Source organism: Oncorhynchus tshawytscha, linkage group LG18, assembly GCF_018296145.1.
Source record: "Oncorhynchus tshawytscha isolate Ot180627B linkage group LG18, Otsh_v2.0, whole genome shotgun sequence".
Lineage (NCBI taxonomy): Eukaryota > Metazoa > Chordata > Actinopteri > Salmoniformes > Salmonidae > Oncorhynchus > Oncorhynchus tshawytscha.
Window position 1 is genome coordinate 11,422,501 of NC_056446.1, and position 27,958 is coordinate 11,450,458.

At 40.4% G+C, this 27,958-nt stretch overlaps 2 protein-coding genes across 13 annotated transcripts in view; both read right to left on the bottom strand.

Moving 5' to 3' along the window:
- snx14 (sorting nexin 14) overlaps nt 1–10,231 on the bottom strand; it is a 27,094-nt gene extending 16,863 nt beyond the window's left edge. For both annotated transcript variants that reach the window (XM_024377801.2, XM_024377800.2), the window contains exons 1-11: nt 10,095–10,231; nt 9,759–9,879; nt 9,513–9,589; nt 1,810–1,888; nt 1,687–1,730; nt 1,498–1,585; nt 1,204–1,288; nt 915–1,071; nt 592–667; nt 398–442; nt 229–309 (exon numbers count right to left, since the gene is read on the bottom strand). In XM_024377801.2, the coding sequence (XP_024233569.1) occupies nt 229–309; nt 398–442; nt 592–667; nt 915–1,071; nt 1,204–1,288; nt 1,498–1,585; nt 1,687–1,730; nt 1,810–1,888; nt 9,513–9,589; nt 9,759–9,879; nt 10,095–10,231 (990 nt within the window). The remainder of the gene's footprint in view (nt 1–228; nt 310–397; nt 443–591; nt 668–914; nt 1,072–1,203; nt 1,289–1,497; nt 1,586–1,686; nt 1,731–1,809; nt 1,889–9,512; nt 9,590–9,758; nt 9,880–10,094) is intronic.
- LOC112217490 (heterogeneous nuclear ribonucleoprotein Q) lies at nt 9,765–27,958 on the bottom strand. Of its 11 annotated transcripts, none has more exons than XR_002948474.2 (13): nt 26,348–26,485; nt 20,435–20,612; nt 19,542–19,660; nt 19,351–19,458; nt 18,959–19,072; nt 18,542–18,718; nt 18,261–18,396; nt 17,922–18,127; nt 17,015–17,164; nt 16,793–16,914; nt 15,188–15,542; nt 13,503–13,595; nt 9,765–9,879 (listed from the first exon to the last, which is right to left on the bottom strand). XR_002948474.2 is itself a non-coding variant. In XM_024377811.2 (12 exons), exons 1-12 carry the CDS (start codon nt 26,354–26,356, stop codon nt 13,554–13,556), a joined length of 1,713 nt encoding a protein of 570 aa, XP_024233579.1. In that variant the 5' UTR covers nt 26,357–26,484; the 3' UTR covers nt 12,404–13,553. The 11 variants fall into 11 exon arrangements, 8 of the variants coding, with proteins under 8 accessions (XP_024233579.1, XP_024233578.1, XP_024233574.1 ...); XR_006079260.1 differs by lacking the exon at nt 9,765–9,879 and adding an exon at nt 10,106–10,244 and having other exon boundaries at nt 13,503–13,592; nt 26,348–26,484; XR_002948473.2 differs by lacking the exon at nt 9,765–9,879 and adding an exon at nt 10,106–10,244 and having other exon boundaries at nt 26,348–26,484.

Consider the following 27,958-nt stretch of genomic DNA (forward strand, 5'->3'; position numbering starts at 1 on the left):
GAGTTCAGAAACTGTGCTTGTCCATGCAAAACTCTAAACCAATACTTTAACTATTGCCTTCATTTTTATTATTTTGTCATGTCTTCTATTTTAGTTCACTGACTACCTTTCTATTTGTGCTTGTTAGAACTAGGAGGGTACAGTAGTACAGCTATTAATTGTCAGTGGAATGGATACATAACTAACAAGGGCTTTCTGTTCCAAATGCTGAAGGGACTAAGTACTTACAGATGTCTTCTTGGTACGAGGGTCAGCGTATTTCTGCAGGAATGGAACCAGGGCAGATGGTGGATCCATGGCCAGCTCAGGCTGGGCAAACAATTTGAAGAACAAATCACAAATGCATTACAGCATGACGCTTCCACATGAGGTTTGGTAAAACGCCCAATTTACTTACTGGAGAGTCATCAACAAATATTAGAACCATGTGGTTCACAGTATCCTGAAAAGCAACAGGAGGAATGCATCAATAAGATGGAATGTCAACCACTGCTCAGTTAAATTGCTACCATTCCAGAAGTACATGTTCTGCTCATTTATATCCGTTCGTATTCATATCCTATATCACTAAGCACACAACATTCTACTTACAGGATCAGCCATGAAGTCCAAGGTGGGGAGGAACACAGACCCTACCATGACCTCTCGCATCAGCAGAGCTAAAGATCTGACAATCAGGAAGCCATAGGATTCAGATAAAGTGCCTGATTTCAAATGTTTTTAACAGTAGTGTTCAGTTTTTCCTTGAGGAAGATCTGACAGAAAAAATGTTCACTCAGTATATTTAGTGGTTAAGATCAATAATAAAGTGTTAAATGTCAATAATTTTGATAACAAGATAGTGATAAGAATAATAAAAAATATACGATTGTGACTGACAGAGGTGCATGGACTGCCTGGTTGGGTGGGCCTACCTGCAGTCAGTAGCTTTGGGTGGCATGAGATAGGAAAAGAGCATCTCCGTCACCTTCCTGAGATAAAGCAGCTCATCTCTGCGACTGCGCAGGGCAACATGCAGGTCAGGGCCATACTCATCCAGAGCAGCCTGCTGCAAACCTTCAGTGTTCTTCACTAGAACACACACAGAGTATTAACCCTTGCACAGCCAGTACACATTTTGTTTTCTTTATTGACCAACATCTTGCAGTGCAGAATACTACTGTGAGAATGAAAATGTGCAAATCCACAAAACAAATTGTAAACCTTTTTGTTTGGCCTTTGCAATGATTTCAACGTGCTTCATGGCAGCTTTCATCATTTTGCCAGAAATAAGTGAGGGGACATCAACCTGTGTGAAACAATTACACAGTTAGCGTAGAGTCTGAAAAAAAGCCACACCACATTAACACGGTATTAACCATTAGCAATATGTGGATTCAAATGACATACAAAATTCTAATATATGCTAAGGTGTCTTGACAAAAGGTTACTATTCGGAGAACAGAATGTGGGTGAAAGAGATTAATAGACAGAACTATATATATATATATATATCACCTTCTGAGCGCGTCGAACTAACACAGATGCAAAGAAACGAAAAGTAATTCTCAGTTCATCTACGCATGCCTCATCATCGGTGATGTCCCTATAAAGTAAAGTAATAAAAAGCATAATGAAATACGCATTACAAAATCCAGACAGAAAACCCAAGTCAAATTGTTCAAGACTGTGGTAGAAACTACTCACCTGTACCAGGGATATACAAAATTCTCCAGAACCAACTCGAGCAACTAAGGGCCAAATATCAATAATTATTCATTTCATTTGTGATTTTCAAAATTATATCTTTGAAATGACCCATTACTGTACCTCTGACATAGAAGCATCCACTTTTGAGTAGACTTTCAAGTCCAACCATGGCTGATAGTTTTCTAGGAGTAATGTTGGTCTGTGAAGGACACCATATTTCAAGTTTAATTTTAATTTTTACATTTCAAATCACAATTCAGTCATATTTATCACAATAATTTGCATAGTGATGTGTGAATGTGTCAGTCGGTCCTGTGCAACACAAGTAAGTTTACATGCAAAGTAATAATTCAATAATAAACTGATTATGGCAGTAGGCAGATGACGCAAGTCTAGTAAACGCCTTACTCTGCTCATCTTAACATCGGCGTACAGTCAAAATCAAAGTAAGCATACGACAATTAAATCACCTGATTTTCTGAGCAATCTTTCAAATTATTAGGACATGTAAACACCTTAGAAATCGGCGTTCCAGCAGTGTATTTGATCTGCGCATGTGGTAACACAAACTTCCTCTAGCGTGAGTGAAGTGAGTTCGGAACAATGTATGCGTCTTAGAAGTAGTTTTCACAAACTTTATATGTCCGAACTCAATGTGAAACGCGTCCCAAAAATAACATGGTCATAGTGGTAGAACTTCAGATGAGAATTTCAGATGTGTCCATGTAAACAGGATTATTTATGGAATCGTTCTTCTTGCAAAGCATGTAAAGGTTATATTCAAACTATTACACTATATTAATCTGACAATTCACAATCGCATAGTGTTAATGTAACCGTAATCTTGTGTCCACTAGATGGCAGATTAACTCCAGATGCACCTCTAACCAATGGGGCAAAAATCCTTCTTGGCATGTTACTCATCAATGACACTGCTGTTCATTACTCAACACAAGATTTATTCTTAAGCATTCACAATGTAAACGTGAGTGGTGAGCTGTAGTGATGCTCGTGTCAGGCGTTTGCTCACCCCACCTGCACACAATTGCTAATAACCCATCTGCAACTGCCAGACTATGTGATAAAGTGACAGGTGTGTGGGATTATCTTTTTTTTTTTAAACCAATTTAGATAGGTTTACAGTACAAGTCAAAAGTTTGGACACACCTACTCATTCAAGGGTTTTTATTTTTTACCTTACAGAAAACTAGTGAAAATATCAAAACTATGAAATAACACATACAGAATCATGACGTATCGCTGCAGAATGCTGTAGTAGCCACGCTAGTTAAGTGTGCCTTGAATTCTAAATAAATCACCAACAATGTCACCAGCAAAGCACCCCCACACCACACCCTCCATGCTTCATTGTGGGAACCTCTTTGCTTATTTTAGCTGTTCTGGCCATAATATGGACTTGGTCTTTTACCAAATAGGGCTATCTTCTGTATACCACCCCTACCTTGTCACAACACAACTGATTGGCTCAACTGCATTGAACAAATTCCACAAATGAACTTTTAACAAGGCACAACTTTTAATTGAAATGCATTCCAGGTGAGAGAATGCCAAGAGTATGCCAAGTTTGCAAAGCTGTCATCAAGTCAAAGGGTGGCTACTTTGATGAATCTCAAATTTAAAAACACACTTTTTTGGTTACTACATGATTCCATATGTGTAATTTAATAGTTTTGATGTCTTCACTATTATTCTACAATGTAGAAAATAATACAAATAAAGAAAAACCCTGGAATGAGTAGGTGTGTCCAAACTTTTGACTGGTACTGTATATGTGCGTATGATCATGCAGCATCCAGCCAGAGTTGTTCAACTTTACTTGGTGGGTTTGCAGTTGTTCTGAAGTTTACACAGTGTTGTGAATGTATTTGCAGATCCAAAGAGTTCAAATTTGATGGAGAATAAACCGTGAAAGAGAACAGCACTGTGCCCTTTGTCAATGACCCATACAAGAGCCGTTATACTGGTGCCGTGACCCGGATGATCAGCCTGACGCAGATCACCGGGGGAAGTGAAGATCAAGTGTGCTCTTCTGGTCAGATGTTTGGTTTCATGCCATAGGGCTGCTGTTTTGTCATTTCAGTGTTGTGATTTTCCAGTTTGTCAATTTTTCTTTAACTTTTTCTTTGACATTTAATTTGTTTCATCTAAGGGCGGTGTCAGGGATCACAAATCTTCAACTAATAGTGAAATAGTTGACTATTTTATTACTCCTACTATTGCCAAGGGGAGGGATGTTTGGTTTGGCAAACATACAGGTAGCAATGCAATGTCCAGTGGGATTCATGGTCGGGGAGTGGGGATACATCAGTCATTAGCTGATCGTGTTAGGAGTGCGGGTACACAGTTCAGGAGTGGGTTGATATGACAGACTATTTGAAAAAGCAAAGATGTGAGGTGCCTGTTCAAGCAGCAGAGATCATGAGCAGGTTAATGGGAAAAGCCAGGAATGTTGTGAAGAGCCGTTGGACGTCAAACAGAACCTGGATCTAATCTACCCCATCCTCCTGCAATACTTCCATAACTCCTGCCTTGGTTCAATGCGCAGCAGCCAGATGAGATGGACATGTTGGAACTAATGATAGAGAAAGTGCAGCGACAAAACAGTGGTTCCCGTGAACACAACCCCCCTGCACACAACCCAAGGTCTCAACATTGTACCAGTGACCAGGCCTGCAGTGTCTGTAATGATACTAGGCCACTCAGTCTCATTGCATGGGAGATGACAGAACCTACTACGTCTCGCTCAGCACTATGGGGGATCATGTTGGCAAGGATTGTTATGCCTGTGTGGGGAGACAGATGGGTCCCACTGAAGCTGATCAACACGTCTGGCCGTCCAGTGTGGCTGAAGTACAATGTAAAGCTTGCAGACATCTTCCCATGCGTAGCAATGGAGGACATACAAGACACCGAACCAGAACAGTGTAGTCCACCAGGTCAGCTGTCCTCAAGCCACGTCTGAGGCCGATCTGACGGGCCACAAGAGACACGTTCCACGGAAGAGAAGCTAAGATTGCTGGAGTTGAGTGCTTTGGACCTCAGCCCCTGTGATGTGAATGAGAAGTGCAAGAGTCAGCGGGCTGACCTAATAGTGCGCTATGAGGATATCTTTTCACGTCACCATCTTGATTGTAGAGAAGATGAAGGATTTATTCACAGAATCCGCATGACTGACAATAGACAGTTCCGGCTTCCATTCCAAAGAGTGCCTCCAAGTCAATACCAGAAGATGCGCCAGGTCTTGAGTGAGACGGGGGGGAATCTCATTTGGAAAATGGACAAGCAAGTAAGCATCTCCCCTGGTGCTAATCTAGAAGAAAAATTGAGAGCTTTGTATCTGTACAGACCTCCGCTGGTTGAACAAGAGGACCCTGAAAGATGCACATCCTCTCCCGCACTAGATGGACTGCTTGGCTGCGTTCAGCGGCAACGCTCTCTTCAGCACACTGGATCTCACCTCTGGGTTCTATAACATGCCACTGCACGAAGATGACAGGAAGTATTCAGCCTTCACAACACCTATGGGGCTTTTTGAATATAACCGTCTACGTCAGGGTCTCTGTGACATCCCTGGAAGCTTCATGCGCATGATGGACAGTATCTTCGGAGATCAAAACTTCATGTATTTGCTGTGTTATTTGGATGATCTGTTGGTCTTTGGCCCAGACGAGAAGACGGCCTTGGAACCCTTGGAGATGGTCACAACATGAAGTTGGCCCCATTTTCTCTGGAAGACTGTCAAGTTCCTTGGTCATATAATTTATGAAAATGGTGTGTATACAGGTCCTAATAAAGTTGACAGCATCCCTAAGATAAGCATTGGTGATCTGATGGAAATTTATGGTGACTCCTTCACAGAAACGGGTAAGGTCATTCCTTGGCATGGTAAACTACTACCAACACTTTGTGCCTGGTTTCTTCGCAATAGCCAAACCTCTTCTCGTTGACTGGATCAAAGAGAAAACCCAAGGGTCGTCAGAAAGTAAAGCACTCCTCAGCGTTGAAAGTTGAGCGTCGCAGACTGGACACCTGAACATGAGAAGGCCTTCAAAAAATGTAAGACCTCTCTGGTAGACACGGTGGTGTTGGCACATCCTGACCTCTCCCGCCTGTTCATGTTATCGACAGATGCGGCATTGGTGCTGTCCTGTCAGTTGCAAGACGGAGAAACTTGTGCCAGACCCATTACATTTGCTAGCAGTCCTTGTCTGCCTCAGAAGAACTACCCAGCTCAGCGGTTGGAGTTCCTGGCAATGAAGTAGTCGATCTGTGACAAGTTCAGTCACTGGTTGAAAGGTCATGTCTTCACTGTTTGGACTGACAACAATCAATTTACTGACATTATGACCAAGCTGAGGCTGGACTGTTGCAAGCAACGCAGAGTGGCCAAGTTAGCCAGTTATGATTTTGACATCAAGGACGTGCCAGGTCCTCAGAATATGGTTGCTAATGCTCCAAGTCGAGTGCCCTTTATCAAAGCTGTTGGCAACAGACTGCTTTGTGAGCCCAATGGAAAAACTCCTTAGTGACGTTCAGGCAGTGTCAAACACTTCAGTCCAAGATGCCTTCAGGAGGTCAAGCGATCTCAAAAGGTAGCCCCAAATGTATAAGCTCACAGAACTTCCATGTCTGTTTACATGTGTTCTCAGTCCTTGGCAGCGAATACATCAGCCATACTCCAGTCACATGACAACTAGGAAACAGGAGCTAGAACACGTGCATCATTTACCGCAACTGATATCTCCTGGTCAAGACACCTTACCTGCCTACTCTGAGAAGGAGCTTTGTGATGAGCAACTCAACGAGAGGACCATTTCTCGTGTGCTATTCTATGTGGAGAGACAACGCAGGCCTTCAAAAAGGGAAAGAGCAAGAGAAACAGTTACAGCCATCAGATACTTGAAGAGCTGGGAGAAGCTTGTTGTCAGTAGTGACATACTGCACAGAGTCTCACAAGATCAGATATCAAAGACAAAGTGGTTCCAGTACGTAGTTCCTGAGTCTCTCAAAGCAAAAGTCCTGAAGGGTGTTCATGATCATGCAGGTCATCAGGGTCAGTTCAATTGCCTTAGCTAGACAGGGATTATTCTGGCTGCACCTTGACAGAGATGTTAGGGATTATGTCCGTGGTTGCCACTGTTGCATCATCAGCAAGACAGTTGAGCCCGAGGGCAGGGCTCCACTGGAAAATATCACCTTGACGGGGCCGCTACAACTGGTTTGTATCAATTTCTGGTCTGCTGAATGATCAAACAACAAGTTCATTGACATACTAGTGACAACAGATCACTTTACAAGAATGGCTCAAGCCTTTCCCTGCAGAGACCAATCAGCTAAGCAGGTGGCAAGAATCCTGTGGGACCGATACTTCTGTGTGTATGGATTTCCTGAGAGAATTCATAGTGACCGAGGAGCAAGTTTCGAGAGACAGTTGATCAGCGAGTTACTGAGAGTCTCTGGTGTGAGGAAGTCACACACAACACCGTATCACTTGATGGGGAATGGCAGCGTGGAATGTTTCAATCGGACACTTGGCAGCATGATCCAAGCTCTAGCACCAAGCAAGACAGGCCGAGGCACCTGCAAACATTGGCGTTCATGTACAATTGCACCACCCATGAGAAGACAGGGTAAGCCCCCTTCTACCTGTTGTATGGAAGGATCCCTCGTCTGCCAGTAAATGTGCTTTTCAGAAACACTGAACAATCCAGCTGTTACCAGTTCCGACGAGTATGTGGTGTCACTCTTCAAGGATCTGAAGGATGCTATGGTGATAGCACTGGAACATGTTGCAAAAGAACAGAACCAAAAAACAGATTTTATAACAGAAAGATCAAGGGGCCACCATAGAAGTTAGCGATCAAGTACTGTTGGCAAACAAGAAAGAAAGAGGCAAGTGGCAGACCGATGGGAATCGACAATATACACTACCGGTCAAAAGTTTAAGAAAACCCTTTTTATTTTTACTATTTTCTACATTGTAGAATAATAGTGAATACATCAAAACTATGAAATAAGATATGGAATCATGTAGTAACCAAAATATATATTGTATATATGAGATCCTTCAAAGAGACACCCTTTGCCTTGACAGCTATGCACATTCTTGGCATTCTCTCAACCAGCTTCATGAGGTAGTCACCTTGAATACATTTCAATTAACAGGTGTGTCTTCTTAAAATTACATTTGTGGAATTGATTTTCTTCTTAATGCATTTGAGCCAATCAGTTGTGTTGTGACAAGGTATGGGGTGGTATACAGAAGATAGCCCTCTTTGGTAAAAGACTAAGTCCAAATTATGTCAAGAAAAGCTCAAATAAGCAATGAAAAACAACAGTCCATCATTAGTTTAAGACATGAACGTCAGTCAAAGCGGAAATGTTCAAGTGCAGTCACAAAAATCATCAAGCGCTATGAGGAAACTGGCTCTCATAAGGACCGCCACAGGAAAGGAAGTCCCAGAGTTACCTCTGCTGCAGAGGATAAGTTCATTAGAGTTACCAGCCCAAATAAATGCTTCAGAGTTCAAGTAACAGACACATCAACTTATCAGAGGAGACTGTGTGAATCAGGCCTTCATGGTCAAATTGCTGCAAAGAAACCACTACTAAAGGTCACCAAGAAACACGAGTAATGGACATTAGACCGGTGGAAATCTGTCCTTTGGTCTGATGAGTCCACATTAGAGATTTTTGGTTCCAACCGCCGTGTCTTTGTGAGACACAGAGTAGGTGAATGGATGATCTCCAGATGTGTGGTTCCCACCGTGAAGCATGGAGAAGGTGTAATGGTGTCAGGGTGCTTTAGTGGAGACACTGATTTATTTAGAATTCAGGTCACACTTAACCAGCATGTAAAAGCATTCTGCAGCAATACGCCATCCCATCTGGTTTGCGCTTAGTGGGACTATAATTTGTTTTTCAACAGGACAATGACCCAACACACCTCCAGGCTTTATACAGGCAATTTGACCAAGAAGGAGAGGGATGGAGTGTTGCATCAGATGACCTGGCCTCCACAATCACCCGACCTAAACCCAATTGAGATGATTTGGGATGAGTTGGAATGCAGAATGACGGAAAAGCAGCCAAGAATTACTCAGCATATGTGGCAACTCCTTCAAGACGGTTTGAAAAGCATTACAGGTGAAGCTGGTTGAGAGAATACCAAGAGTGTGCAAAGCTGTCATCAAGGCAAAGGGTGGCTACTTTGAAGAATCTCAAATATATTTTAATTTGTTTTAACACTTTTTGGGTTACTACATGATTCCAACTTTGATGGAGATTGCTAGGTGGGTTTGCAGTTGTTCTTTAGTTTACACAGTGTTGTGTATGTATTTGCAACCCATCTGAACAGTACAGTTCCTTTCATGTGCCATATTTGATGACCCGGCCTTGTGACTGTCCAAAACATTAGGCTATTGTTCTGACGCACCCTTCTCTTTATTTTCAACTCTCCATTTTGCAGCTTTCATTATTGAATTAAACTGTGACAAAGTCCTCTTTGCCTCAGTGGATCAACATTAACTTTTCTGCCCAAGTTCCCAAAAGCATTTGGAGTGTATTTGGCTTTTGGGCCTAACACCAAATAAAAATAAATCAAGAAAAACATCAATGTAGCAAACCTCAATGTAGCCGAAAGAGATGAATTGTACAATAATTATACATGATAAATTATGCGTTTTTTTCTCTTTATAAAACCTGGCCGCGACCCACCCTTTACTTACACAATATTTAATGACCCTTAACATGCAGGGACTGCAGGTTGAGTCAACCTCAACATTACTAGTGTGCTGACATACCTGTGACGTTTGCACTTTACTTTCCCACACACTGCACAGCTGTGTCCCAATGGAAACAGCTCCTGTTGCTCCTGCTGCTGTAGAAATAGAGGGAGATCCTAAAGCTACAAAACTTACTTTTGGATATCCCGCTGACAAATGGGAACTGACCCATTAGAAAAGTTAAGCAACTGAGTCACTTCACCACTGGAGTGACACTGCATTGCCCCCAACTACTGGTATTTGTGTATTTAACATTCAACTTACTTTGTTCTTGGGCTTCATGGTGAAGAGGATGTTGGGCAGGAGGGATTCTGTGCCGAGGGAGCAATAGAATGTAATCACTCCAGCCAGGAAGGACCAAAACACCATCAAAATGTGGAGATACCTGGAAGAAAAACCTGGTCAGACACATATAGCTAGACGTCTGGTTATTAATACCGGAACTAAAAAATAAATAATGAAATTATGAGTTTAGACAGTGTGCTGAACTAACTTTTCCTGACACTCCAGAATGAGCAAGAGAACTTTAACTACAGGTACTTCAAATGACATTTAACATCCCACATGAACAAATATCCATTGTATGTCCACAAAACCTACCTATTAAGAAGTATAGTTGATGAAAGCATGAAAACCAGCAGAAAGCAAAAGACAGGATATTGACGTCCAACTTCCCTCAGGACATCAATTTGCAGTCCTTGCTTCAGATTCTCCAAATAAACTCGAATGCGTTCCATTTTACAATGGGGTCTGTTGAAGTAAACATTAAAAAGCTAGATGGACACCCTAAATAAGTGATCAATAACACCAACTAAAAATGTACTAGCTAGCTCTAACGTTATATAACGTTTGATGCGTATGCTAAAGTTAACAAGGAAGGCTCGCGACTTTAGCTACTTACTAATACACAATATAATCCCATCAATTAGTACTTCAAACAGCGAACCATGTCATAATTTTGTTCAGGTTTCACATTGTTTTCTAATTTCTTCAACGATAGATCTTCCTTTTAATTATGTTTAGCACTTTTATTTCCCATTTCAGAAAGTATTGTGATTTCCTTGACAGATCGAGTTTCCTTAATCCGATGGTCGTCACTTCCGGTTCTAATCCTCACCACAGGAAGTGCCAGTAGACCAGAGCGGGAGGGATAGGCGAAGTTACTGGAAAATCTTTAGTACTGTAGTCTCAACTGGTAATTGCTTGTTATTCATAATCATAAACTATTTCATTTCCTAAACGAAATAGTATGTTTGAAAGTAACACGAACTTTAGTGAAATTACATTCATACCATTGCCGTAAATTCCATACCAAAGTGTGGTGCACAAAGCAGAATGTTGAATAGTTTGCGTTATTCCATAACATCTACATTTAAATGTTTACAACCATGTTGGACGAATAATCATAAATTGATCAAATATATTTTTATATTGTAAGACCGTGATGAAAATCAATTACTTTATTTTAAAAATAAGTTACACGCGCCTCACTTTACAGTATAAAACAATTTATTTGCAAGAATGCAAAAACAAATGTTAGCCACCAACTGTTTAAACGTAACAGCTTTTCAGAGTCAACTGTGTACAAAACCTGATTAAGTTGTCTCCTTTATGCGATCCAGGAAATACATATTTTTATTTTATTTAAGCTGCAGTATCCCATTTGAACTGGATATACCAAGTCATATCCAGCTAACTCCGATACTAAATTACATGCTCAACATGATGCAGATTCAAGACACTTGTCACATGTGACGAAAAGGCAGCTCATAGATGTCGGATCGACATTCATGTTGTACATCATGATTAGGCAAATGTATGTACACAAAGTAGACTGATGTCTCTCAAACTTAAATGTGTATGCAACCTTCCAAATGGGTTGCCTGAAAACCCAGCGGCAACCAAAAGGAATGGATCATATACAAAATACTTACTATACTATCCCAGAAAGAAAAAGGGACACTGCAATGCTTCTAAAAAAGCAAGTCTTTCCTTCAAGCTTTTACAAGTACCATTTTCCTAAACTATTATACAACCTGTAACTACATTATGAATAAGCACATAGCCAATGCAGTTCAAACCATATGAAAGCAAGGTTTGTTCCTTCATTCTCTCATTATATGAGATTATTTAACATGCTCAGCTTGACCGTGGGCAGTGTTAGAATAACAGCATGCAGCATCCTATAAAAAACAAACTACATGGAACAAACCCTGCTTTCATCAATTACGTTTCCATACTTACAGTAGACAGGGCAGTTTTATCCTCTGTACTGAGGTAATTTAACCAACCCTTTAAAGACAAGTTCTGAAAATAACCACTTTCCTGGAATGCCTGACCATTATGCCAGTTGGTTAAACCTAAAAACCCTCCTAAACATATTAAAACCAATCAAAATCAAAACAGGTCTATTCCATCGTAAAGCTGCATTATGCATCAAAATATACATTGGTGTCAAGCTCCCCTGAGCCACTTCAAACTTAGACAAAGTGCAAAAGGCATAACTACATTTCGGGATGAACATTCCACTGGGAACTCAACATCTTCAATAGTAATTTTAAAATGGCATATTCTTTGGAGACATGGGGGAGGTGGCAAGCTTATAATAACAATGGCATGACTGTGGTTTTGGATTTTCTGGAACCACACTTGCCGTGGATAATGAGCTTTCTGCACATGTGCAGTATTTTTTTTTTTTAACATATCTTGCTGCCCACAGTAGTGTCTGCTCAGTGTTCCACTGCTGCTTCCACTTAATGTTGTAGCCTACACTATATACATATATGTTTTTTTTAGTCTATGCTTAAGACATGGTCAACATGTTCAAACTATGCTTTCCATGCCTCAAGCGTGACTTAATGTAATTATTTTCAGGAGGGGTGTTACATGCAGCCATCATGCTTTGTACAAACTGTGTCGGTTGGAACAGTTGTCTGTTGCAAACATAAGCAGTCTAGCGAGTCCATGTTCTTTTTAGCAGCTGAGTTAACATGCAGCTACTTAGGCAAGAATATCAAACACGAGCAAGACACACAGGCAGTCAAAATAGTGATTTAATGTTATTTTCTCATCGCAAACATTGGCTAGTTATTTTTTCCAGCAATCATCAATATGGCAGCATACTATGAAGATTATGACATAGTAGGCAGTCTAAGCAGTAGTTGAACAAAACGACACAAGCAATAATAGCACGCCGGGCGATGCAAAACACTCGCCCATTGTCAGACACTGGTTAACGGGTTAAAATACATGCTCACCTGTCCAGAGTTGGAACAGCTAGGACGCTTACTCGTGCGGTACTTGCATTGTCATTGAAAAGCAAAATAGTAGGTAGTAGGGTCTGGGTGTGGTTGAAACGCAGATAATCTTTTGCCCCAAAGCACAAGCAAGACAAAGACGCAGTCTAATTAGCGATTTAATGTTATTTTCTCATCACAAGCATTGGCTAAGCAGGAGGCAGACAGGCAGTCAAAGTAGTAGTGTTCTTCCCCCCCCCCAGGAACTCTGGCTAGTGGCTACGATATGACTATAAAGCATTAGCCTACTTCACACAAAAACCTGACTGTTTTTTCTCCAATGGAATGAATGTGTAAGGACTGCTTCCTGCTTGTGCAACTGCAATATCCGTTACAACAGACAATGGTTGTAATAGCCTTAATATATTTTGGGGGAACGTTAGATCAAATCACTTTGGGGTTATTTCAGCTGTTCAGAAATATGAGAAAGTCATAGGCTACATCAGCATGGTCCAGAAGAGGGTGAGTAAAAAGAAAAACGGGAGGGGAGTGTGAGCAGCAGCTACAAAGTGTGCATAAAATAACATGTGCAGAATATGATCTGGATCGTTAGCTTTGAGAGGTTTTCAGAGGTGTGAAAACTCTATTTGCAGCAACGGTCTAAAAAGTCCAAGCAACAAGTGTCTTGAGTTTGCCCTTTTGATTATCTTCTAATCTGGCAGATATGCTCCTGTAAAGTTGGAATATCATTGGACCATTGAGTTGACCTTACCATCACTTCAATTGGCAGCTTCCAGTATAACCCCACATAGCAGGTCAGTCTTCATAGTGACAGGTCAGGACCGGCCTCGACCACTTTTCCCTGCTAGTCAGGTAACAAAAGGACGCAATTAGAAGATAGATCACAACAGATGACCACATAACATCCAGCTAGCTACCCACAAGTAACTACAGAACACAGTCCAATGCACATTAAAGACAAGCAAATTAACTTGAGTAAGGAAAAAGCAAAGGGGTTTCTAGACATTCACCAAGACCTCTACACCCTTCAATTTCACATGCAACAAGGCTATGCCGTCAGGAAGAGGTAGAGCAGAACAGTGGCCTTGCTGTGTTATTTTAAAAGGTAACCAGAGTCAAGTGGTTGGGATATGGAAAGATTGGTGGTTATGTCCAAACTACAAGCACTACGTACAGACAGTTGATGCATGCCAATTATTCCCATCGTTGCTTAATTTGATTGAGAAACACGTAAGATCCGTGTTAAGGCTACCAATGACTATATAGAGCCTTAGGGGACAAGAACATCTTCAAAGACTAATTCCTTAATAGCCAAAGGGATACATTTGAACTGGCCATCGGAGAAAGACTCCACTATTCATGACGTTTCTTTAAAAACGGGAATCCATTTAATTTGGGCTACGAAATTGTGAAATCTAAATTGAGAATGTTCGAGATATGGTCTCGAATTAAAAAACTCAAATGGAGTATGTCTCTACACATACGTATCACTTGAATTGTGGAATATGCCGACTATTGAAATAAGTGATAACATTTTTTTATGGCATGCAAAAGTGAAGTTGCTGCATGTGGCAAACATAGGCAAACCTTTAGTTATTTTCTTCCGCAAGGAGCCTTAAATTTGAAGGCAATTTGATGAGAGAATTTTCCGAAACATGAATTTGAAACACAATGAGGTTTTGTACACTTCTGCGTGTATGTTTATTAAAGCAGACAAATAGCAAAAAAAATACAAGCCAAAATGTAAAGCCCAATAAATAGGACTAGTCTTTTTTTTCTCTTCTTTTTTACAAGACACGCCATTTCCTAGCATTATCTTCTGTAACATACAAATTGTGGTTTCATTTGTTTTAAGTAGGTACATGTTTAGGAGACATAAGTTTAGTTGCTGTTAGCTACTTAAAACATGGAATCACTAAAACATATATAAAACTACAGCCAAATAAAATAGCTGGATCACATGATTGCACATTTTTAAATCTTTAAACCTGATTATGGAAATCGCATTAATCAACTTTGAAAAAATAAAAACCAGTTAGTCAAAAACAGTTGGAAGTGTGACTACTGTTCAAGTACAAGCAGATTATTAAAATATATACAAGAAATCTTGCCAGATGTCACCAAATTGGAAAAAAAAGTGAGGCAACCATATGGATTTAAGGCCAATCAGAGCAAGTCTAAAAAAGGATTTGGAATTAAAGCCCTAATGTTCTACTTCCACTGTTGCCCAAAATAATCCTGATAAAACTCCTGGTTGTCAGATTTGTAACCATAGTTACCAGAATGATCACCACCTTGGAGCGGTTGCTGAGCAATGGGTTGAGAGCCCCAGTTCTGATTATTGGTTTGGCACCGCTTGGAATCTGGCTGATTGTACCCATCAGCTTTGCGCTTTCCTCCTACATTTCCACTGTGGTCACCCCTCACACCACGTACCCCGCCGCGGCCTCTCTGTTGCACACCTCCTCTGCTTGATCCTGGACCACCACGTGGGGAAAAGCCACCTCTTCCCCTGGGAGCGCCTGGCCTACCTCTGGCTGGGGATGCCCCCCGTGCACCTCTGCCACCTCTTCCTCTAGCGGGAGCCTGAAAGTCATCATAGCCGTAGTAGTCGTAGTCATAGTCATAGTCGTATCCCCCGTGGTAGTTGGGATAATCATAACCATAATAATCGTCATAATCATCGTAGCCATAATAGTCGGGTGGGTAAGAATAACCTCCCCTACCCCGGCCGCCTCTTGTGGGAGGGGGCAACTGAGGGGGGCCGTAGTTGTAATAATCATCATCATACCTATGGGAGAAACAAGCAGAACCTGGCAAAAATGTTCAAGGCACTGAACACACATGGACTTATTGTTCTGATTTGATCACAAAAGCCTTGTTCACACTGGCAGCTTAGTGACTCAATTAGAATCGGTTACTTTTCCTGCAGTCTGAACAGCCAAAAATCACATGAAATCAGATAATTCAAACCTTCATGTATATACTACCTCAATTGGCCCGACCAACCAGTGCCCCCCCATACATTGGCTAACCGGGCTATCTGCATTGTGTCCTGCCACCCACCACGCCAACCCCTCTTTTACGCTACTCTATTTATCATATATGCATAGTCACTTTAATCATATCTACATACTACCTCAATCAGCCCCACTAACCGGTGCCTGTATGTAGCCTCGCTACTGTTATTTTACACTGTCTTTTTACTGTTGTTTTTATTTCTTTACATAACTATTGTTCACCTAATACCTTTTTTGCACTGTTGGTTAGAGCCTGTAAGTATTTCACTGTAAGGTCTACATCCGTTGTATTCGGCGCATGTGACAAATAAACTTTTATTTGAAACCACCTTCGTAGGTGGTTTGAAATCAGATACAAATCAGATTCCTGGCCATGCGACTTTTCTGAATGGTAAAATATGATATATTTGCCCCCAAATGTTTTTTTTTAGACTGTTATTAGGCATATATTGTTGCTTGTTAGCTGCTGTTGACAGTTTGACAAGATCAAACTGTCGGTAACTAGCTTGTTAATTGTTTACAAACAAATGAGTGAATGTGCTAGAAAGACAAAAGCTACCTAGCTAGATAGTTGCCTGCTGTGGCTAGCCAAAAATAACTAATTTTAAAAGGCTTTAAGTGTTATTACACTATGACACTATTTGAACTTTCAAAGCAACTGGGAAACATCCATGGCAGGCATTGTTGTTACCTTAGCTTGCTACACAACTTCTGATTGATAGGAAGCACAAGCACAGCCAAATCAGCCTACATCACTGCACACACACCCATCATTACTATGACAACTAGCATAGCCATGTCAGCAAATAACTGCCATCTGAACACCCACAAATCTGATTTGGTCACTTGTACCTTGCCATTTTGACAGTCAGTACTCCAAAACGGATTTGAAAAACAAAACAGATTTGAACATTAGGGCCTGCAGTGTAAACAAGGCTTTAGAATCAGTCATGCACCAATGTAAAATTGGGCCTTGAAAAGTGGAGCGCAAAAAAATATATTTTGTAAAGCCATGTCTTACATGTTTGTTCTGGCTGCTTGTCTCTGAGCTTTGCGTTCCTTCCTCTTCTGATCAGGGGGCTTTGCAAAAACTATGTCAATGTGCTCTCCTTCCAGAACTTTGCCATTCATTTGAGCCAACGCCTGTAGAGATGACGGCAAACTACAGTCATCATACAATTACACTGTACACAATGTAATTTACTTACCAGTGTTTTCTCATTATATACTCAATATAAAGTACCTCGACTGCAGCGTCCCTCTCATCAAAATGAACGAAGGCGTAATCTTTCAGCTTTTTCACTCGCTCCAGTTTACCAAACTGGCCGAAGGATTTTTCAAGTATTTCTTCCGTAACACTGTTCGCAAGGTTTCGGACAAACAAAACTTTCACCTGTGGGTTGAAATGCACAATGAGTAACGTGTTAAGATCTTCAACTACATGGGTTACACACAGGCATCAGTGTGATCTGCACCCACTTAAAGACTAGTGGTTGTATTTTGTTAAATTAAAGGCATCAAAGGTTGATCAAGCATCAACTGCAAGCCTATAAAGCGAGAAATATATCAAATGAAAATCCCCAGTGTTGCTTACAGTTTTGACGTAAAACCAGCTTGAAAATCTATGACAAGACTTGAAAATGGCTGTCCAGCAATGATCAACCAACTTGACAGAGCTTGAAGAATATTAAAAAGAATAATGTGCAAATATTGTACAATCCATGTGTGCAAAGCTCTTAAGAGACTTACCCAGAAAAACTCTCAGCTGTAAATCTGTGCCAAAGGTGATTCTAACATGTGTTTCTTACATGGGTGCGACTACATATGTAAATGTTATAACGGCTTTCATTTTCAATAAATTTGCAAACATTTCTAAAAATGTGTTTTCACTTTGTCATTATGGGCTATTGTGTGCAGATGGGTGAGAAATCTATTTAATCCATTTTGAATTCAGGCTGTAACGAAATGTGGAATAAGTCGAGGGGTATGAATACTTTCTGAAGGCACTGTGTATATAGTGCACTACTGTTGAGCCGGTCCAATGGGCCCTGGTCAAAAGCAGTGCACTATATAGGGAATAGGGTGCCCTTTGGGACATAACACATTGTTTCTCCAGTGTTTCATCACTTTGTAGTCAGCAGATCACTTACCTTGGCCATAACCTCTGGATCTGGGTTCTCGATGGGGTCTGCCCATTCCACAGTAACCACGTTCCCCCACACTTTCACCTTGCCACTCATTAGCCTGCGTCTGGCCTGAGCAGCAGTTTTATGGTCCTCGTATTCCAAAAAGCAAAAACCTCTGTTCTTCTTTTTGTCATCTGGCTGATGGTACAGTATGACATCATTAAGACCCTCTGTTAGAAATAGAAAAAGTTAAGCGAGGTTGAGCAAAATGTGATAATGTATTTAGTTACAACTACAAGACATGTCGTTGACAAAATCAAATGAAAAGTACCCATCTCACCCATCAACAAAGATCTTTCTTACCTGTGACTTTAGCAAACTCCTCCACAATCTGTTCTTTCGTTTTACTCTTGGGGATGGAGCCGACGAACAGCCGGTTATTGGCAACAGATATACACACTCCAATGTGTTTGCCGGGGCGTATTTCATGATTATTACACTGGGGAAAGAGGAACTCATCAACGAGTGTGACAAGGATAAATATGAAACAGCCATGGCACAGACTATGCCAAAGTTCATACTTCCAAACTGACTGATAAAGCTGAAGAGACAGACCATAACTGGGAGCATGGGGAGACACTGACCAGGTTTACAGCCTCCGAGGCAGCCTCTTTAGTGCAGAAGGTGACAAAGGCGTAGCCCCTGTTCAAGCCACTCAGGGGGTCCATCATTAGACGTAGATCCCAGATAGGTCCCGCCTTCTCAAAGAGGGGCACCAGCTCATCCTCAAACAAGTCTCGAGGAATTTTCCCAACAAATATCTGCAAAGGGAGGTCATGAAAAAACATTTGTGAGCAGCTAAGAAAGTGGTCAGTTCTGGAAATTTAAAATATTTATGGGAATTTTAAAAAATTTGGCCCAGTCAGATCTCAGCGGTAAGTTCTCAGTGCAACAAGAGTCACTCCAGAATTACAAACGTCATCATAAGGCCAAACAGAGATTTGTCGACATTTGATGGTCTTATTCTAAAGTGTTTGTTCGCTGAAAGATAAAGACCTTACCTCTGTTCCAATAGTGGGTTGAGCACCTGAATACACAGACTCTGGGGGGGGGCCTCCATACTTCCGCTGACCCGTTGTCACATCAAGTGTATAGATGGTTCTATCAAGCAGAGCCTGCCATTATCAAAATAAAATATTGAATGTTGCTGTAACCACACACAGACACCGCTTGATTTTCACACAACCACAATAAATCAGCTATGCAAAAAATGTGACCGCGTAGCCTAAACTGACAGACTTTTGTAACATTGGTATAATACTCAGACGAGCTAAGTCAAGATCAAGTCGGCCAACAAATGAGCAAGACTCTTACAATTGGCTATGCCAAGATATTGGAAGAGGCATGCCTTCATCTCTACAAAGAGTAAACTTCATTCCTGGTGTTGACATACTTTTATTTTCACCTCATCTGGTCCTTTCGTGGAATCTGAAACTTTGGTTCCTTGCTTCTCCCTCTGTCTATACGTCTTCATTACTCCACAGAGGAAGGCACTTTTGTTCTGAAAAGGAAAGTTGAAGCTTTTAGTACTCCCCGCGTATCATTAAATCATCCTCAACTAAGTGTAACGCAGTGGCCACTTACTTGCACGTGCGACAGATCACTTTCCTTAAATTCAAGCAGGACTCGTAGAGCACCTTCTTCGTTAAATTCTTTCAATGCTTCAATAGCCCTTTCATCTAGGTCACTGTGCGATACCAAGCCTGTAGAAGGGTGACATTTCAAATATAGCAACTGTTTGCAAATGAAATCACAAAGAACTCATGGGATTATGTCCAATCAGATCTTAGCGGTAAACCATCACAGCAATGTTGAGTTGCTCCAGTATTTGAGTATAGAGATCATCATGTGGACAACCAAAACCCCCCAAAATTGTCAACATTGCTAGAAATAGTAACCAGACAGGCTAGTTGTACATGATAAAATAATGATTTATGCTTACAGAAACCAAGGAAATGCACACGAACAAGCTAATCAGAGGGGAAAAGTATCTTGCTAACAGCACCCACACCCAAAGCATTAATCCTACTGCATGAACCAGGTCAGCTGTACATGCACAAGTCAATTCAGACATCTGAACACCCCCACTACGCTTTTCTTTTGCTCCCCCCGGAGACCATATCAAGACAACAACACAACACCCCCATCCTTAAATAAAGACATGCTGCGGAACTTTGGTTGGCAACTACAAAGCATATTTTAAAGCTCCCGCTTTGGGCTGAATGTGTCAATGTGTAGTTTATACATGCATAACCTATTAGCAGAATTAGTGTTAGCGAGCTTTGCTATGGCTAACTCCACCCAAACACAATGGAATCAAATTCACAGTTCTTTGTTATGGTGGGGATAGCTTAGTTTGTAAATATATCACACACAGTTACTAAGGTAAATAAATACAAGTTTCTAATAGAAATACAAACTAAAAAGGAAGAACATGACAACAAAAAACAGTTAGGTTATGCTTAACATGCACTTACCTGCTATGTAAATTGCATCTAGTTTTTCTGCAACTTTCTGTGGTAAACCAGCATCTAATAAAGTCTGGAAATGGTCTGAATGGATAACTTCAGCTGTAGTTGTGTCCACTTCAGTTATGTCTATTGGTTCCTCTGTACTATTCCCATTTACATTATCAGTCGTCTGATCGGTCGCCATCTGTTTAATGCAATGATGAGTAAAATTATTTGAATGACTGTTCCAATAACAGTTAAGCACCTACTGCACTTAGCCAATTCAAATAAGCAAAAGATAACTTTCAGGCATAACATCATTGCTTGCCTGGAAATCCAAAGTTGAATTGCATTGAATATTATGTCGGACAGAAATTTGTGTTTGACTCGGGAAAGTTTCCTCCCTCTACAAGCCAGAGTGTTTAATACAATTATATTTTAACGTACTTTACAGTTTGTCTGTGCAGTTGATCCTTTTGGCGGCAGCAATGTGAGACAATATATTCACAGGAATGTACAATTACATCAACTCTGTAAAGTTCTGGTAGTGTTCAGATCTCTGAAGCATGCACAGAACCATGTAAATGAGCTCGACAAGTATGCATGCATCTCCTGCATATATCTTTTATATTGTGCGCAAGCTTTCAGGTGAATGATTTCTTCATTTCAGACGAATGGTACTGCTATGGGATCCCCATGGCTCCTAACTACGCTAATTTGTATGTGGGTTACATGGCAAAACAGTCTATTTTCAACCCTCTCAAAAATGTTCTCTTGCCTAACATCAGTATTTGGAAACGGTATATTGATGATATTTTTGTTCTGTGGAGTGGTGATGCAAAACAGCACCAGGCGTTCCATGCTTTTCTTAACTCCTGTTCTGAGCATCTGAGATTTACTATGCAATCTGATACATGTCAGATTGCATAGTAAATCCCCGCTACCCGCTATTCAAAGTAGAGGTTGACCGATTATGATTTTTCAACGCCAATACCTATACCGATTATTGGAGGACCAAAAAAAAGCTGATACCGATTAATGGGCAGATTTGTTAAAATGTATTTGTAATAATGACAATTACAACAACTGAATGAACACTTAATATAATACATCAATAAAATCAATTAATCCTCAAATAAAATGAAACGTTTAATTTGGTTTAAATAATGCAAAAACAAAGTGTTGGGGAAGAAAGTGAAAGTGCAATATGTGCCACGTAAGAAAGCTAACGTTTAAGTTCCTTGCTCAGAACATGAGAACATATGAAAGCTGGTGGTTCCTTTTAACATGAGACTTCAATATTCCAAGGTAAGAGGTTTTAGGTTGTAGTTAATCTAGTATTTATAGGACTATTTCACTCTATACCATTTATATTTCATATACCTTTGACTATTGGATGTTCTTATAGGCACAGTATAGCTTCCGTCCCTCTCCTTGCCCCTACCTGGGCTCGAACCAGGAAACAGCGTTACCCTTACCCATGCAGAGCAAGGGGAATAATTACTCCAAGTCTCAGAGCGAGTGACGTTTGAATTGCTATTAGCGCGCACCCCGCTAAATAGCTAGCCATTTCACATCGGTTACACCAGCCTAATCTCAGGAGTTGATGGGCTTGAAGTCATAAACAGCGCAATGCTTGAAGCACAGCAACGAGCTGTTGGCAAAACGCACAAAAGTGCTGTTTGAATAAATGCTTACGAGCCCGCTGGTGCCTACCATTGCTCAGTCAGACTGCTCTATAAAATCATAGACTTAGTTATAACATAATAACACACAGAAATACGAGCCTTAGGTCATTAATATGGCCGAATCCGGAAACTATCATCTTGAAAACAAGACGTTTATTCTTTCAGTGAAATACGGAACAGTCCCGTATTTTATCTAAGGGGTGGCATCCATAAGTCTAAATATTCCTGTTACATTGCACAACCTTCAATGTTATGTCATAATTACATAAAATTCTGGCAAATTAGTTAGCCCAAACTGTTGCATATACCCTGACTCTGCATGCAATGAACGCAAGAGAAGTGACACAACTTCACCTGGTTAATATTGCCTGCTAACCTAGATTTCTTTTAGCTAAATATGCAGGTTTCAAAAATAAATACTTCTGTGTATTGATTTTAACTTCTTGGTGACAGGGGGGCAGTATTGAGTAGCTTGGATGAATAAAGTGCCCAGAGTAAACTGCCTGCTACTCTGTCCCAGATGCGAAAATTATTAGTAGTATTGGATAGAAAACACTGAAGTTTCTAAAACTGTTTGAATGATGTCTGTGAGTATAACAGAACTCATATGGCAGGCAAAAACCTGAGACAAATCCAACCCGGAAGTGGGAAATCTGAGGTTTGTAGTTCCATTTAAGTGATTGCCTATCCAATATGCTGTGTCTATGGGGCCAGATTGCACTTCCCAAGGCTTCCAGCAGATGTCAACAGTCTTTAGAAAGTTGTTTGAGGCTTCCATTGTGGAAGGGTGTCGAATAAGAGCTGTTTCAGGTGGACTAGGCTGAGGCCAATCAGTTGTTTACTGCACGGTCACACCGTTCCTTCTTTTTCCTCTGTAATGAATACGCTAATGTCCGGTTGGAATATTATTGAATATTTATTATAAAAAGACCCTAAGGATTGATTGTAAACATCGTTTGACATGTTTCTACAAACTGTAATGGAACTCTTGACTTTTTGTCTGGATTTTGCGCTTGCACATTGTGCCTTTGGAATAGTGAACTAAACACGCAAACAAAACAGAAGTATTTGGACATAAATATGGACGTAATCGAACAAAACAAACATTTCTTGTGGAAGTGGGAGTCCTGGGAGTGCATTCCGACAAAGATCAGCAAAGGTAAGTGAAGATTTATAATGCTATTTATGACATTTGTTGACTCCACAATTTGGCAGGTAACTGTATGGCTTACTTTTGTGGCAGAACGCTGTTCTCAGATTATTGAATATTGTGCTTTGCCGTAAAGCTTCTTTGAAATCTGACACAGCGGTTGCATTAAGAACAAGTTTATCTTTAATTCTATGTAAAAACATGTATCTCTCATCAAAGTTAATGATGAGTATTTATGTTATTTGATGTGGCTCTCTGCAGTGTCACCAGATGTTTTGGAGGCAGTTCTGAACATGGCGCCAATGTAAACTGAGGTTTTTGGACAAAAAATATGAACTTGATCGAACAAAACATACACATATTGTGTAACATTGAGTCCTGGGAGTGTCATCTAATGAAGATCGTCAAAGGTTAGTGATTCATTTTATCTATGTTTCTGCTTTTTGTGACCTCTTTGGTTGGAAAATGGCTGAATGCTTTCTGTGACTACTTGCTGACCTAACATAATGATATGTTCTGCTTTCGCCGAAAAGCCTTTTTGAAATCGGACACTGTGGTTGGATTAATGAGAAGTGTATCTTTAAAATGGTGTAAAATACTTGTAATTATGAGATTTCTGTTTTGAATTTGGCACCCTGCAATTTCACTGGCTGTTGGCGAGGTGGGACGATAGCGTGCCGAACGATCCCAAAGAGGTTTTAAGAAAGGCATTGGTGTTAATGGTTAGGTACACATTGGAGCAAGGACAGTCCTTTTTCGCGAATACACACCGCATCGATTATATGCAACGCAGGACACGCTAGATAAACTAGTAATATCATCAACCATGTGTAGTTAACTAGTGATTATGATTTATTGTTTTTTTTATAAGATAAGTTTAATGCTAGCTAGCAATTTAACTTGGCTTACTGCTTTCGCGTAACAGGCAGGCTCCTCGTGGAGTGCAATGAGAGGCAGGTGGTTAGTGCGCTGCACTGTTAACTGTAAGGTTGCAAGATCGAATCCCTGAGCTGACAAGGTAAAAATCTGTTGTTCTGCCCCTGAACAAGACAGTTAACCCACCGTTCCTAGGCCATCATTGAAAATAAGAATGTGTTCTTAACTGACTTGCCTAGTTAAATAAAGATTAAATAAAAGGTGTAAAAAAAAAAAACACATCGGCCAAATCGGTGTCTAACAAAACCGATTTCCGATTGTTATGAAAACTTGAAATCGACCCTAAATAAAAATCGGCCATTCCGATGAATCAGTCAACCTCTAATTCAAAGTGATCTGAACAAATTGAGGGAATCGTTCAAACATTGGCACATTCTAAGATCTGATGATAGTATCAGTAATGTGGATTCTGCCCCCATATTCTCACAGGGCAGAAACCTCAGAGATCAACAGGTAAACTCTGATTTACCACCCCAAGATATCCCTGCACAACGTGTATTTGCTCCCTTACTGGATGGAAACTACAAGTGTAATGGCTGTGCTCAATGTAATGGCACTTATAAATGTAGATCCTTCAAACAGGGAAACAGATCCCAACCAAAGGTGTTATCACATGCTCCACTAGGCAGTTATTTATCTTATAACTTGTCCTTGTTGTAAAAAATGATGTGGGTAAAACAAAGTGCAAATTAAAAGTACGTATCTTGGAGCATCGTAGCACTAGGCGCAAAAGCTCGACTTACCCAGTTGCGGCCCACTTTTTTGGAAGAAAACCACTCGATTTCGTCTCTACTTTATATTGGCATCGAACATGTCACCCTCCCTAGGAAAGGGGGTGACCTCGACAATTTATTGTTAAAACGAAAGGCTGCTTGGATCTTTAATTTAAAGACCCTTGCTCCCTTCGGTCTCAACTTAGACTTTTATCGAAAGCCATTCTTGTGATTATGCTATTGTAAATGTTTGTAGGCTTATGTAGCCAAATTGTATCTATGATCGTACACTATCCATTTATGTTTTTTGTATGCTATTTTAATATGAAAATTAACCAATGATATCAGGCCATACCCGGTCATTATTACAGACCTGTGTGTCTTTTGACACTATATGAGTCATCCCGCAGTGTTGTCACTATACCCTGATGAAGACAGCTTGTCTGTCGAAACGTTAGCCATAAATATTTTTGCATCTGAGCTCCTAGATTGTGAGGCTCTCCTTAATTTTTAAAAAGGGTTCCACTCCCCTAGCCAGCACCTCGCCTAAATAGGTGTGCGTTTCTTTAGCCTCTAGAATCTGAATGCACTACCAGCGCTCTGAAAAGTTGATGTAATTATACATTCCTAATGGCAAAAATACCAACCGGTAAAGTACGTTAAAATAGAATTTTATTCAACATTCGAAACTGATTCAAAAGCTCATTTCTGTCCAACATAGAATTCAATGTAATTCAACGTTAGGTTCAGGCCACATTGCATACAAATAAGCATTCAATTCATTGTCCTGGTAAGTTTAGTGCACAGGTGACAAATCAACCCGCCTATGCTCATGCTAATCACGAAACTACTACAATGAAGACAAATAGCTAACGTTATGATAAAAGCCATCAGTTATGTTACGTCGATGGTCTTGTTTTAGCTAGCAACTATAGGGCCTGAACAGTTTGTCAGGACACCAGGCATTATACTGAACATATTGATACTTAACTGAATTGGGAGTCATTGGTTTACCATTAACTACATTCAGTTAAGCTAACTAACATTTGGTTTGAGTTGTTGGACTACCAATTCGAGTAGAACCAGCTAGTTACTTACTGTAGTTAACGTTACACGTGCTTTTGTGCACAACGATATTTTTTTCTGGCGAAGCTCTTACGGTCTGCTACTTAATTAGCTTCCAATGCATTGTTAAACAAGCCAGCCAGTGCAGCTTAACTACGTTAGAAAACGTTACTGTAACGTACATGGAAACAATTAACGCTAGTTAAATAGTTGCCGTTAAATGTTAACGACTTAGCTAACTATGTTAAGACTTCAGTGTTTGCAATCCCGTTAACCAACCCATGCGAGACATTCACGCCGCGTAGCCAATGCTAGCCATAGTTCTACGTAACCGGTTACTAGCTAAAGCGAATAACAAGTTAACTTTAGCTAGTAAACGTTAATTAACCTTTGTCATGCGTTTCACGTCTGCAATGTCTCACCGCTTCCGCAACGCTAGTGGATCTACTCCATTGGCGCCGGCCTGGTCTCCAGGCGCAAAATAACTAGCCAACCCTGGAATTCATTTTCAAAATGTCGAGTAGGACTCTTAGGAGTAACGTTTAACGTTACTTAGCTAGCTAACCACTTTCCACATTGTTTTAAAAATACAGCCAGAACAAGTCACCTATCCGCGTGAATTCACCAGTTAACACCATGTAAATACTTACCATTCGATAGTTCACCAAGGTGCACGTTGCTGATTTTGTCTGATTTCAGGGTGTTTAAAAAAACTACGATTCCCGGCATAAGGTTAGGTCAGGCTCCTGTCCGGATAATGAAAAATGGCGGCTACTTGACTGTAGATGCCAGTGTTGTCACTAGTTACCTCAGCCACAAAGTCAAACGGACTAAATAATGAAAACAAATTAGTTTTTGATCTTAATTTCAAATTTAGGTTAGGCATATGGTTAGATTTAGTCAGGTTTGACAAAATTAATTGTAGAAATGGGCGGGGTTTATGACATTGTAGCTGTGGTAACTAATGACGTGCTCTCAGAGTGCTTCTACATATGGGGTTTCAGCAACTGCTAACCACGGGCTTGGTGTATTTTCGCTTGGGTGGGAGCATGCACCTTTTGGCACAGAACAGAAGCAATGGCATAGTAACTTTATTTTTCTAGAACAAACGGAGACAAAGGTGTTAAATATTTAAGGCATCATAGCTATCTTCATCACTCTTCATGTCCCATGAATTAGTTATTCTCACAAGAAAAGGTATCAGGGCATATGGACCCAAATAAAAGTGTATTTAGAAAGTATTCACACCTTGACTTTTTCCACGTTTTGTTTTACAGACTGAATTTTGAATTGATTAAATTTAGATTTTTTTGTCACTGACCTATACACAATACCCCAAAATGTTAACGTGGAATTTGTTTTGACATATTGCTTAAATGAAAAGCTGGAATGTCTGAAATCAATATTCAACCCCTGTTTGATATGGCAAGCCTAAATAAATGTAGGTGTAACCCCACCACAGACAAAATCCTAAAGGTTAACCTAGTACAGTCTGCTTTCCACCAGACACTGGGAGATGAATTCACCTTTCAACTGGACAATTACCTAAAACAGAAGGCCAAATCTAAACTGGAGTTGCTTACCAAGTTAGTTTTGACTTAAATCTAGGCAAGACCTGAAAATGTTTGTCTAGCAATGATCAACAACCAATTTGACCGAGCTTGATTAAAGAATAATGGCCAAATGTTGTACAATCCAGGTTTGGAATGCTCTTACACCGAACCTAAAACTGCTGCGCACGCGCTTATCGTGCATAAATGTATTTTGTACCCCTACACCAAACGCGATCACGACACGCAGGTTAAAATATCAAAACAAACTCTGAACCAATTACATTAATTTGGGGACAGGTCGAAAACCATTAAACATGTATGGCAATTTAGCTAGCTTGCTGTTGCTAGCTAATTTGTCCTGGGATATAAACATTGAGTTGTTATTTTACCTGAAATGCACAAGGACCTCTACTCCGAAAATTAATCCACACATAAAACGGCCAACC

Bases quoted from the DNA above. Each gene is read 5' to 3' on its own strand.
- LOC112217490 (XM_024377803.2), bottom strand. The intron at 19,459-19,541 runs GTAAGTGGCCAC...TTTCCTTTTCAG, and splicing joins GTGATCTGTCGCACGTGCAA to AACAAAAGTGCCTTCCTCTG. The intron at 15,543-16,792 runs GTAAGACATGGC...TTTCTCCCATAG, and splicing joins CAAGCAGCCAGAACAAACAT to GTATGATGATGATTATTACA.